The sequence below is a fragment of the Vipera berus genome, assembly GCF_964194415.1.
Source record: "Vipera berus genome assembly, chromosome: 3".
NCBI lineage: Eukaryota > Metazoa > Chordata > Lepidosauria > Squamata > Viperidae > Vipera > Vipera berus.
In genome coordinates, this window is record NC_138204.1 from 143834639 (window position 1) to 143848595 (window position 13957).

At 34.3% G+C, this 13957-nt stretch overlaps 1 protein-coding gene across 1 annotated transcript in view; it reads left to right on the top strand.

Annotated features, from left to right (window-relative positions):
* The window catches only part of EXOC2 (exocyst complex component 2), a 98143-nt gene that overhangs the window by 20186 nt on the left and 64000 nt on the right, over positions 1 to 13957 (top strand). Inside the window, exons 5-7 of the mRNA XM_081322206.1 lie at positions 5057 to 5170; positions 6389 to 6513; positions 10258 to 10338. Of these exons, the coding sequence (XP_081178332.1) occupies positions 5057 to 5170; positions 6389 to 6513; positions 10258 to 10338 (320 nt within the window). The remainder of the gene's footprint in view (positions 1 to 5056; positions 5171 to 6388; positions 6514 to 10257; positions 10339 to 13957) is intronic.

A 13957-nucleotide genomic window follows, 5' to 3' on the forward strand; every position in this document is an offset into this window, starting at 1 on the left:
GACATAACCATTAAAACAAATTGCTTATACCGATATATCCCAATATTATCTGAAATACAATATTTTCATTTTTATTATTATTGTATTTCAGAATGTTTTCTGTGGATAACTTGTATAATGACAGTTACAAGTTAAATTTAGCTAGTTAATTTGTGAAAATCATTACATCATTGTATTTTATTGTATTGCCCTGTACACCGCCCTGAGTCCTTCGGGAGAAGGGCGGTATAGAAATTAAATTATTATTATTATTATTATTATTATTATTATTATTATTATTATTATTATTATTATTATTATTATTAATATTATTATTATTAATATTATTATTATTATTATTATTATTATTATTATTATTATTATTATTATTATTATTATTTAGTGGCTGCAAAACCACTCAGTAGTTGTTTATTTAGATGAACTGTAAAAAAAAGATAAAGGAGTGCCTGCAAATTTTACTCCACTACTCATTGCCCATAGCACAGGTCCTTAACCTCCGGGCCACGGCCCACTACCAGGTCTTGAGCCATTTGGAACCAGGCCATAGAAGTGGGCGAGTGTTTGTGCATGGATCCCCATTTGCCTAAGCAGCGACCAAGCACGTGTGCACATGTTCCATTTGCATGTATGATACACATGCTTGCCCGCCATTCACATGGAACCATCCCCTCTCTCCCCGCCCAGTCCACAAAGTCAGAAAGTTTGGGGAGCTCTGGCCCATAGGATGCAGTGCTCATCTCTGTTTCACTGAGCCAGCACTGTCCAAAGACATTTCTGCAATCATATGGCCAACACGATGTAGCCATGAACTATGAAGAAGCAAAATTAAGCAAACAATTACAAAAATAATTAATTCTGCTGTAGTGTTTTTGTCACTAAAGGCATTTCTGACAATCTGATATAAAATGTTGAGAAATCATGTGATGATAAATCTAGTGATTTCTATGAATATATATGAATATATGAGCAAATTCTTCACAAAATATTTTATGTGGCAATTTACCAAAATTGGAAATATATTGTCAGTGGAGTCAGCAACACACACACACACACAATTTACATTTTTCTTGCCATTTTTATTTTGCTTTCATGATAAATTGGACACAAAATGGTATTTATCAACATAGTTTCCGTGTCACCCAGTATTTCATTTCTTTTTACCACTGAAGTAAGATTATAGCCTTGTCTTGCTGTTCTCCAGGTATAGTGCTTGAGTCAATAAGCAGGTATGTGTAAATTGATCTGGCAATGAGATTTGATGAAAACATAAGACACTGCTGAGTAGAGTTTATCATCTCATATTGCCATCCAATCTATATGGAGGCTAATTTTTTTATTAAGTTAGTTACTAGAGTGTACTTCTAATTATACTGTGGAACTTCTTTTTATAGTCTCAACTGGTTCTCTCCAAGATGATACTTTTTTGATTAATTTCTAAATACACAGATATAAGATTAAAGTATAAAACTCTATATCTTTGAAGTTTCTGAGATTTCATTTTAAAAAATGTATCTCCTTGGAACAGTATACAAGTTCTTAATCCTGGGATAAGTAATTTTCCTTACTTACTCTTTCCTCCTTAAATACAATTAAAGATTTTTAAAATATAATTTCAGGATACTTCCATCTTTCTTGTTGTTTAACTTAGGTGATCAGTAATTGAAATGAACCATGAAGTTAAATTTATTTCACATTCTAAGCTCACACTGAAGTTTCAGTATTATTTGGCACAGATTCAATCTTTTTAGCAGTATCGTTGCATATCTAAAAGGTTTACTTTTAATGCCTTTGAGAAGGATTTGATTTCATGTTTTGTATTTTTATCCCCCTCCCTTTTTAAAACTTTTAAACCAAACTTAATTGCTTTTAAAGTGTTTTTGAATAATTTTGTAACTGTTGGAGACAATGTTAGATAGAATTCTTAGCATATATATCTTGTTTATGAAAAATAGAATAACCTTTGCTATTTCCTAAACAGTTATTTCTCACATGCATTATTCACTTCACTGCTCTATAATAGTTTTATCAGTAATGTTATTCATTATTTGTGCTGAGTGAAATAGTGGGATAGAGATGAATATTTTCCATCCTCCTATGTGTGTTGCATACTTCTCTATCAGCAGAAGCATTGATCTTGTCCCAGTACGTAGAAGGATGTACCGTATTTTCCGGCGTATAAGACGACTTTTTAACCCATGAAAATCTTCTCAAAAGTAGGGGGTCCTCTTATACGCCCAGTCGTCTTATATGCCGGAAAATACGGTAAATATTGTCTGTTCCCTGGAGAACCACATGAGAGAGGTGCATCCTAAATATTAAGCAAGCATGTGTAGAATTGTCACTTAACAAAGGATTACTTTTGTTCTTCTACTTTGCATCTCTTCTTGCTGGAAACTGTGTGTTAAATACAATGTGCCATAGAGTCATTCCACTGAGATCAAATTTTTTCCCATTAAAATGAATTGCCATGTCCTTGATAAGAGGAAAGGAGTTGGCTGTGCATCTTCCATCCTTTTTCCTCCACAGGCTTATTTCTTAGGGTACAGGTAGTCCTCGATTAACGGATCACAAATGAGCCCTAAATTTCTGTTGCGAAGCGAGTTGTTAAGTGAGTTTCGCCCCATTTTATGGCCTTTCTTGCCACACTTGTTAAATAAGTCACTGCAGTTGCTAAGTTAGTAAGACGGTTGTTAAGTGGATCTATCTTCTCCATTGACTTTGCTCGTCAGAAGGCTGCAAAAAGCGATCACATGACCCCGGAACACTGCAAGCGTTACGAATATGAGTCAGTTGCCAAGCGTCTGAATTTTGATCATGTCCACCATGGGGATGCTGCAACGGTCATAAGTCTGAAAAATGGCTTGTGTCGTGTTTTCCAGTGCCGTTGTAACTGCTCTAAATCGAGGACTACCTCAAATATTACTTCCACCTATATCATGTTTCTTCTTATCTTTCTTGTAAAGAGCTTCTGAGCTACATTCATCTGCATTTATGATATTAACCTCAGTATTATCTGGGGTGTCGCTTGCAAGTTTGGTTCACCTGATGTGTAAAACAGTAACGGAGTTACACGTACTGTTAATTTTATGTGGGAATGACCTTTTGAGACAGGAGGAAGAGCTTCAGATTGGATAATCATTATCTAACAGACATTTCAGGAGAGGAGCGGATGGGGAGCTTTTCAGAAGGGACCCTCCCTAGTTTACTGAAGAGTAAAAGGGCAGGAGGGGAGAAATACCTTCTGCTTAAAAGATTCTGTTAATCTAACCACTCAATAAATATAGTTAGTACACATTGCCGCTCTTCTTGCTGGGACTACCTCAAAGAATTAACATTTGCTATGATGTTTCCCTTGTCTCCCGTTAGTATGGATTCTGGATCTAGTGTTTCACAGTTTTAATTCAGTAAGATTTTCCTTGACCAATTTTCTCCCTAAAACCTCTGTGCTTTAGTCCCAGTTTGAAGGGATATACGGTAGATCAGAAATGCATGTATTGCATCTTAGATTTATATTCCAAAACAATGACAAGCAAATGTAATTGACTTCATTATCAATGTAGATATTTAAAAGTCGGTGGGAAATAAAATTCTTCTGGAACAAGTTCTCCCTTCCATTCCCCCCCCCCGCATTGCTATAATGCAGTAGAATGTAAGAGAGAAATTAAATTCACATTTCATAAACGAAGATTATGAGAGCTATAGTTCAGTAATGTCTCACTTCTTTACTGCATTCCCTTTCAGAAGGCCATTATTATTTTTAATGAAAGAGGGATACGTGCACAAATACACACAAACGCAGGGGGGAAAAGTGATGTGGTTCCTTTAAAGTGCACTGATCTATCATCACCCACACTGATTCAATTTAAATGCAAAGCCTATGAAGAGCAGGTGATTAGAATACTTTCCGTTCATCAACAATATTTTCAGAAACGTGTATAAAAACAGGATGGAAAGAGAATTGTGCATTTATTATTCAGTAAGCTCTTTTTTTTACCCAAATATATCATATATAATAGTGCAGTCTTTCTAATGATATATATACTGTATATATCACTGTCATTATTAGGAAGGAACTGTTGCATGAGTAGATGGTTGCTGAATTTTCTAAAGCAATCTAGAGTTAAAAATAGATTTATAAGTAATAAGTAAAGAAAGGGCTCTATAATATAGATCAGGGGTCTTCAAACTTGGCCCTTTTATGACTTGTGGACTTCAACTCCCAGAATTCCTCAGCCAGGCATGCTGGCTGAGGAATTCTGGGAGTTGAAGTACACAAGTCATAAAAGGACCAAGTTTGAAGACCCCTGATATAAATGAACATTTTCTTTGACAAGGAGCTGTGAAGCTTTCTGAATGACATTCAGTTTGGATTGTAGTAGTGCCTTATATGCGGAGCTGCTTTGCAGTACACTGGAAATTTTCCTTTGGTCCAAAATGCACCTGACAAATTCTTAAATGATATTTATTAGAGAAGAATACATATTGCCACTTCTTAACCATTAAACTACCTCTGAACATCTGCCTTCTGCACAAACATACAAAATCATTTCTCTGCAATCACAAAAAACTCCTTTTTGGTTGTGGCACCTCTTCCTACCAGGTCAGAAACCTTTTTTTTATTTTAGCACTTTAAAATAGATAAAAAATAATTCATTACTATATTAATTTATGACACAAATAGTCAATCCATGGGCCCCAAATAGAGCCAGCCCATCTGTTCATAGCCGTCAAACTTCTCCAAGTGGGACATTTTGTTGTTGCTTGTCTAAGAGTCAAATGGGTGCCTTAGGTTTACAGAGAAATATACCATACATTATGCCCCTTAAAAATCCAGTCCTCCCAAAATTAGTTCAGATTTTCCAATCCTATGTAAGGTGTAGTTAAATCCAGTGATATTTGTGTATATTGATCTATGTATTAGAGAATGCATCTTTGATGTTTTGAAATTTTAATCTTAAAGACAATTTGGTTTTTTGGGAGGGTGAGTGCCTCTCTTTATATAATGAGTCATCTTCAGGCCCATCATTTAGTCTTTGTTTCTTATTAATTTATCTAGAGGAAAGATTCCACAGAAAGAATTGGAGACACTGTTTCCTGGAAAGAGTGCTGATTTTACAAGTGAAAACTTTTCTGCTGCTTGGTATTTAATAGAGAATCATTCAACAGCAAGGTTAGTGTGAATTTTGTTATTTTTGTCATGTTTAAGGAGTATCAGCAATACATTTTGGCAAAGAATTGTGGATGATGTGGCTGCAAGCCAGTCCCACTGAAACGGATGAGACTTATGATCTGGATGAACTTTGTTACATTACTTTAAGTGGAAACTACATTCCTCTAATGTAATCTGGGTTCATGTCTCTGTTCATAATTGTTTTTCAGTGTGGATTTATTATAAAACACAAAATAAAGAATGCAGGATTTTAGAAATAGACATTTTTACAATAGGCAATGCCTTGATTTTAGTTTATTTTTTATAGCCATTCAATGTTTTAGTACTTATTTAGGTGAAAAATTGTGCCTCTTATTTCATAAATTCCATGGTAACGTACATTATTCCATAACTTCCCATATTTGAAACAAAAAGCTTTTTTTCTCTCCTGGAATTCAGTCATCTAGACAGTAGCCATAATTCATAGTTGGGAGTTCATTGTTATATATTTACTCATTTAAATTGAATATCCCTTCTCTTGGCATGTTTGCTGAACTAAATACATTTGTCATTATGACAAGAATAAACAAAAGTACAAGGATAGAAAAGCAAAAAATTAAAAAGCAAAGGATCCAATTATTGTTTTAAACTAGTAACAGCAACAAGGAGATGACAGATTTGTATGAATGACATTTCAATCTGCTATATCGTGCAGCTGTAGGGGATTTCGTTAATTTGCTTATTTGTCATCTTTCTTCCTATTTAGGGAAAGGGATTCTCTATTTCTCTCTCTTTCTCTCTGACACATACATTACACACAAACTCACTCTTTCAGGCAGAAACGCATAGAGTAAAAGCATATTAATGACCAATACAATAACTCTTGTTTCATGTTCATATAGCAGATAATATACCAAGCTTTTGTTGGCATGGAGACCAACAATGTTCTGCTTTTTCTATCTTTCCTTAATTATTTCAGTGTACACCTTACTTTCCTGAAAGTGGAGTTGCATAACCATATTTTCATGAGTTACCAAACATTGAGATATTCTTTCAATTTGTATAAAAAGTACCTACTGGAATTAACTTGCCTCCACTGGATTGTTGGTTTACAGCAAGTCCTCCTATTTTTCTCTAAATAGAAAATGATTGGGCTTGATATTTTATTAAGATAAACATAACATATCATTTCATATTTATTGTCTGAATACCATCTGTCTTTTTCTCTTTTGGTTTTAGTTTTGATCAGCTTAAAATGGCAGTAATAAATCTGAGGAAACAAGCCAACAAGAAAAACGAGGGAAATCTGCAATATGTCAAAGGAGGTCTCAGCACTTTTTTTGAAGCACAGGATGCCTTGTCAGGTAAGTGTCAGAACTACAAAAGGAATCTAGGAATTCTAATGGAGGGAAGGAAGGAATCTTAAGGGTTTAAGTGACCTAAGCCATTAACAACAGTGAAAATGTTTGATAAACAGTACATCAATTGAGAAAAAAAATCTGTGATGTGTTTCATAAAGTACCTGTGACTTACCATTAGTAAGGATGCGGCTAATTATATTTCTGTACCTGTTCATTTTACTGTGGTGACTGAATCCTCTGCAGTATTGAAGTATGAATCATGTATTTTCTGTGATTAAATACATAAGTAATCCTAACTATTCTACTAAAGTTTACCATAGTTATATCACATTTCCTAAGCAAAAGATTTTTACATTTATCTTAGTATTCAGTCTTAAAGATACAAGAACAGCATAACATTCCCCAGTTTTACATCTGGCAATGCATAGAATTACGAGGGCAAATGTAGTACAACAAAGGAAGAAGTTTGAAAATGAACTAGTACTTTCATTATGTTATATACTGAAATGTGAAAGTGATTCCTCCCCTCATTAGATGAGAACTACATTTCACAAAGGAAAGTTTATTCTTTTCAACATTTTATCCTTAGATATAGTATTGTTTTATTAGGTATCACTACTGTCAGTTATACATAATTTTGTCTTTCGCTTTTCATTACATTGCATTTCTTTGCTTGCCAAGAGTACTCTACAAGTCATGTGATCCATGATTTTTTTTTCTAATATCTATTTGGCATTTCGTAGGAATACTTTTCTAGTTTTAGAAATGGGCAAATAATGAGGAATTTAAATAATTGCAGTTAAAATATCTGCAACTGAAGATATCTGCAAATTCAAAGATTTTTCGAGATAAAATAGAGTGTTTATAGTTAGATTTCCATCTTTGCTTGAAATTTTGGTTATAATTCTTTGTTTGATAATGTAAAGATGTTACTCTTTGTTGTTGTTAGCTGCGAAGTCGTGTCCGACCCATCGCGACCCTATGGACAACATTCCTCCAGGCCTTCCTGTCCTCTACCATCTTCTGGAGTCCATTTAAGCTCACGCCTACTGCTTCAGTGACTCCATCCAGCCACCTCATTCTCTGTCGTCCCCTTCCTCTATTGCCCTCGATCTTTCCCAGCATTAGGCTCTTCTCCAGTGAGTCCTTCCTTCTCATTAGGTGGCCAAAGTACTTGAGTTTTAGCTTCAGGATCTGGCCTTCTAAAGAGCAGTCAGGGTTGATCTCCTCTAGGACTGACCGGTTTGATCGCCTTGCAGTCCAAGGGACTCGCAGGAGTCTTCTCCAGCACCACAGTTCAAAGGCCTCAATTCTTTGGCGCTCAGCCTTTCTTATGATCCAACTTTCACTGCCATACATTGCAACTGGGAAGACCATAGCCTTGACTATACGCACTTTTGTTGACAGGGTGATGTCTCTGCTTTTTAGTGTGCTGTCTAGATTTGCCATGGCTTTCCTCCCCAGGAGCAAGCGTCTTTTAATTTCTTGGCTACAGTCCCCATCTGCAGTGATCTTGGAGCCCAGGAAAATAAAATCTGTCACTACCTCCATTTCTTCCCCATCTATTTGCCAGGAATTGAGAGGGCCAGATGCCATGATCTTGGTTTTCTTAATGTTAAGTTTCAACCCAAGTTTTGCACTCTCCTTCTTCACCCGCAACAAGAGGCTCTTTAGTTCTTCTTCACTTTCTGCCATTAGAGTGGTATCATCTGCGTATCTTAGGTTGTTGATATTTCTTCCGGCAATCTTAATTCCAACTTTTGATTCATCTAGCCCTGCCTTTCTCATGATGTGCTCTGCATATAAGTTAAATAGGCAAGGCGACAGTATACAGCCTTGCCGGACTCCTTTCCCAATTTTGAACCAATCAGTGGTTCCGTGTCCAGTTCTCACTGTTGCTTCTTGATCCGCATATAGGTTTCTCAAGAGACAAATAAGATGGTCTGGTACTCCCATCTCTTTAAGAACTTGCCACAGTTTGTTATGATCCACACAATCAAAGGCTTTAGCATAGTCAATGAAGCAGAAGTAGATGTTTTTCTGGAACTCCCTAGCTTTCTCCATGATCCAGCGTATGTTGGCAATTTGATCTCTAGTTCCTCTGCCTCTTCGAAATCCTGCCTGCACTTCTGGTAGTTCTCGATCCACATACTGCTGAAGTCTAGCTTGTAGGATTTTAAGCATGACTTTACTAGCATGAGAAATGAGTGCAATGGTGCGATAGTTTGAACATTCTTTGGCACTGCCTTTCTTTGGAATTGGAATGTAAACTGATCTTTTCCAATCCTGTGGCCATTGTTGAGTTTTCCAAATTTGCTGGCAAATTGAGTGTAGCACTTTTACTGCATTGTCTTTGTCTTTTAAGATTTTGAATGTTACTCTTACATGATGCCAATTTTACAATGTAGCTGAAGGTATTGAACATTTCACAAATGTTCAGTTACATTGTGAAGTTGGCATCATCTAACAGCAAACACATTTAGAAAATGCATCTCAAGTTTTGGGTTGCTCTCTCATGCTTGTTTTATATAATAATTTTTTATTCCCAATATTCTTTGGCAATCAAGTTCAAAGATGAGACCTGAAAAACAAAGCTGCTATTTCCCTGTAGCAGAAGTCAGTGAAGACTTTTATCTATCTTTGGTAGGAGTGGCTCCAATGAATATTTTTGCACTGCATAATAATTGAGTACAATAGTCCCAATGACTAAACCAGAAGTCAAGCAAGACTTCCATTGGCTAAACTAGATGATTGTAATGTTACTTCAGTATCCATTTCAAAGACATGGCTACCTATGGAAACCCATGAACAGAATTCCATTCTTCATATTACTTCAAATATTCCTAGCCACTCCTGTCCCTAAATTGTACTACAGAGTAGCCAAGGAAAATATTTTAGTAAGTACCTGATGAGAAAGGAAGCAAATAATAAAAGTTGGAATTATTTTCATATGGAAGTTATAGTGCAAACTATTCCTTCCAGGACTTTTTGTTTGTTTGTGCATGTACCCTAAGATAATGTAGGAAGGCCCACAGAGCATCCAAACCTTCAAGAGGACATGGCACCCTGATGTTTCAAACAACAGAGTCAATGGAGTGCTTCCAACACTTCCTAATCCCCACCATCAGATGGTTCACAGACCTTAGGAGCTACTTTTGAAAATTTATCATAAGATAAAAACAAATAACTAAATATAGCTAAGGAGTGGAAAATTGCTACTGTTCATGCAGACCAGTGTTTTGGGGAAAAAAATAGAAGAGAAAATTATACAATAGTGAAATAACAATTAAGTTTGATTTGTCATATCCCAAAATGCCATATTGGAATTTCTGACTTTTTTCAAATTAGACATATATGAACATGACTTCTTTGCCTGCATAATCTAGCATAAAAGTCATTTTCTTCTTCAAAGCCAAGTAACCAACAAGAGCTTTTAGCCAGTGTAAAACTAGAGCTACTTTAAGCTCCACACAAGAAAGTGAAATATATAGCAGAACTGTCATGGTAATTAGAAGACTAAATAAGAGAACATACTCGTGCCCACATGATTAACTTTACTGCCAAAAATCATAGCATAAGCTTAGCAGCATAGTGAAGTTTAGAAGTCTGGAGTATCTGGCTCTTATCATAATGCCTGTGTCACTAGATCACAAATTATCTTGTAACAAACATGTGCTGTTTAAATCTATGACTATAGCTCATTCATCCATTAAAATAGTTGAAATTTAACAAGTTGTTTTATTTCAGCTATCCATCAAAAACTAGAAGCGGATGGAACAGAAAAAGTAGAAGGATCCATGACGCAAAAACTAGAGAACGTTCTCAACAGTAAGTTTTGTACAACTATTTATATACTTCAAGGCTACTTGTATTTTAAAATAATAAAAATGGAATTTTTTTCAACATTTGTTTCTGAATCTTAAAACTGTATGAAACTTGATGATTTACTACTTGAATTCTGATAGTATTGCAGAGACTGATGCTTGAAATAAAAAAGGGAAAAAAATCAGATGCCCTGTAGTATTCTGGAGGCCTTTAATAACAAAGGAGTAATGTGGGTCTATCATTTTAATTGAGGAAATGAATCTATGTGACTAGTTTATAAAGTAAAGTTTCCATAGAAAATGGTTATGTTTCAAGCAAATTTATAGTTTACTTTTTACTGTTCAAATGCAAATTTATAGTTTACTCTTAGGGCAAATGGATATCTAGAAGATGAATGAAAAGTCATCAACCTTTTTATGTCTTTAGCCTCATCTATACCTAATTTCACATTCCAGACCCTTTAATTTTTGTAGCTTTCTTTATAGCTTCAAGAAGTTGTTACATCTGACTAGTTATTTAACACATTTAAATCAGTTATTCTTCTAGAACTGTTAAGATTAATGTTTTTTTTAAAAAAATGAAGCAAATCTTTCATAAATGAAAATAAGAAATTTATATTTTTAGAATGGCATTTTGCAGATATTTAAGAGAGAAACACAATTTAATTTTTTATTAGTTTGTTTTAAAAAAAATGATGGAGAGTTAATCAAATAACCTCAAAATGACATGCCTGAAAAATATAGGAAAATGGCTATAAAGCCTTAAATACACCAGAAAATATGTTTTCTCTAATTCACTGTTTTATTTCCATAGCTTTGAATATATTACCTTTCTGTTCAGATTAAATAAAAGCAGCCTGCCTTGTACACAGAAAGGGAAGTGTTAATTTTGCCTATACCTTTAATAATTCCATATCTCCTCTATTACTGATGCTTTGGACGCCATTAATGAAGTGGCTGAATTCAGGGAAGAAAATGCATGAAAAAAACTAGTGGATAAAAATACTCTTCATAATAGTATCTTGAGTTCCAGTCTAATGAAATGAATCTAGAACAGAAATTAGCAGAGTTGTGCTCATGTGGAAGGAAAGTGTTTTGGATTTGATCTTCATTCTTGTTCCTTTTCTCTGTATCCCTCTTGTGTTATGAAATACTGTGCAGAAGGACTGAAGGATCCTCTAAGGAGCATGAGAAGTCTTGAAGGGCTATAGGGTGAATGTGTGAATTGGCACAAATCCCTGCCTGCCCTGTCCTTTCAGCAGTGAGCATGCCCCAAATCCCTTTTGGCTCTCTGAATAGCCATTAACTTTCACTTGACGCATTTCTTTCAGTTTCTGGCAAGGAAGAAAAGTTATCTGGAAATTAATTTTATTTTCCGCGCGTCTTAGATTGATTTGATCTTTCTTAGGAAATCAGGTTAACACTATAGAGAAGATGTAGGATAGTGGGTAGTAGGTTCCATCTACAATTAAGCTATTGAATTATTTAGAAAAGCAACTGTATATAATGTTGGATTTCACTTTGCCATTTTATTTTAGAAATTTCAATGCATCTAAAAGAAACAATGTGAAGGGAAATGCACTTGTTTCCTTTCAAGAGCTTCTCTCTCTCTGTCTCTGTCTCTCTCTCTCTCCATTTATACACACACACACACACATGCATGTTTTTTTAGAGAAAGAGATTTCAGTGAAAGAAAATGTACGTTGTGTGCATATTCAGATTATTTTGTTAATTTTTTTCGGAGAGAAAATCCTGGAGAAGCTATTTGCCTTTGCTCTGTTTCTAATCCTGATCTGAGGACTCTTTCCCTTAAAGTGTTATTAGCAAGCTCAGAATCGCAACCTGTTAATAGGCTTATTCTTTTAGAATTTTAGAATATCAGCATAGTCTGTGAAACAAAAAAGAGAGAGATGAAAATATTTTTCTCCATAACCGTACTTTTTGTGTCATATGTATATTATTTACAGCTTGTAAATAGAATTACTTTTATCTCAGCTATACAAAATGTATGCGTGTTTATGTATTCCTAATAAATGTCTCTCAGTATTTAGGTGCCTGGGAGAGAAGGGAACATTCATTTTAACAACAATAATATGCATTTTATTAATTTTTATAGAAGAATAAAAGTAATAATTCTGAGAATTCTGTAAAGATGAGGTGAAATTGCTTGTATAAAATTAACTGAACTAGTATTATACCAGTCTTTTTGAAAGAAAGCTTTTTTAAAAAACAAAATATAGCTGTTAATAGAAATTGCAAGAAGCTTTATTTTATCCAAAAGCAACAGTAGTATTTACCCAAAGCATTAAACTTTGGAACTAAGACTTTGGTTAAAAATACTAGAAAATTGGCACCTTAGGAAAGTGAATTTTTATTGACTAATTTTTCTTTCTGAACATCATTTTTATTTTCAGTAAATATGATAGAACATTTTCCCCCTAATTCGTGGTTCTTTTTACTGGTATGCATGCTTTGTACTCTTTATTAGAAGGATTTTTTTGCAGATGTTCTTTTTAAAAGCAAGTTCTAAGTAGCATTTAACCTTGGAAGAGTTGGAAAAAATTAAAAATTATCCTAATGAATATTATTATTTAGGGTTTAAAATGTTTAAAATTAAATAATCAAAATATCTCAGATTTGAAACAGACAAATAATGCCATGTAATTACTGTTTTTATTAAATACCTTTTAAAAAGTATTTCTTGAACATTTCAATTATTTTACTGTTTTATAATTGGAGTATTACATTCTTTTAACTACTCATGTTTGCTAATTTTTTTATTCATAAGATATTGAAAATAAAATGATTAGCAAGATCATGTTTGAATATCAGGTAATTTTGTCCCCCTCTCCCTACCAAATAAAATGTAGTAGGACCAATTCTCTTGACAAAACAAAGTTTCTTGCATTAGGGTCTTGAAACATCAACAGTGTTTAAACGCTATTTAGATATAACAATTATTTTACAAAGGCTACTTTTAACATGAGCAGGCCACCCACAGTGTTGACGAGAGAAAATGGCATGCAAGCCACCCAGTGAGACTGAGGTAATTTTTTCATCTTTGCTTAAATTATAGTCACTAGACCAGATAATGTAGAAAGTTTTACAGGCAACCATCAAAAGGGATAGAAACATTCACTTTTTTTCTGGTAAATTAAAGATAAGTCACAAGTTGGGGGGAAATTAACATATTTGACACATCGTTATTATGAGAAGGAAAGGCAAGGACTTTTTTTTGGTGGGAGTTAACTCTGAAACATGCCCATCAAATTTTAAAGACTAAATGCTTTTAAATGTAACAAGTAAATGTTTGAATATTTTATTATTTGAATAGCTTAATGCAGAATTTCACAATCCTTTAGAATCATTCTCACGTTCCTGTTTGAAACCATATAGCGTTGCTCAAAATTGTGGAATTTGACACAGAATAATGTCAGAATTTGTGAACTGATAATGGTTTAAATCATTATTTTAACCAAATGTCCTAATGGAGTTCTTCAGTGAAAAGGAATAAAAAGTCCCTTTCAGACATATTTTGGTCAAAAGTCACAATATTGGTAATCTGTCTCTTCTGTGCTCAGTGAATTCTAAGTTACACTGTTTGTATCAGTAAAATTAAATTC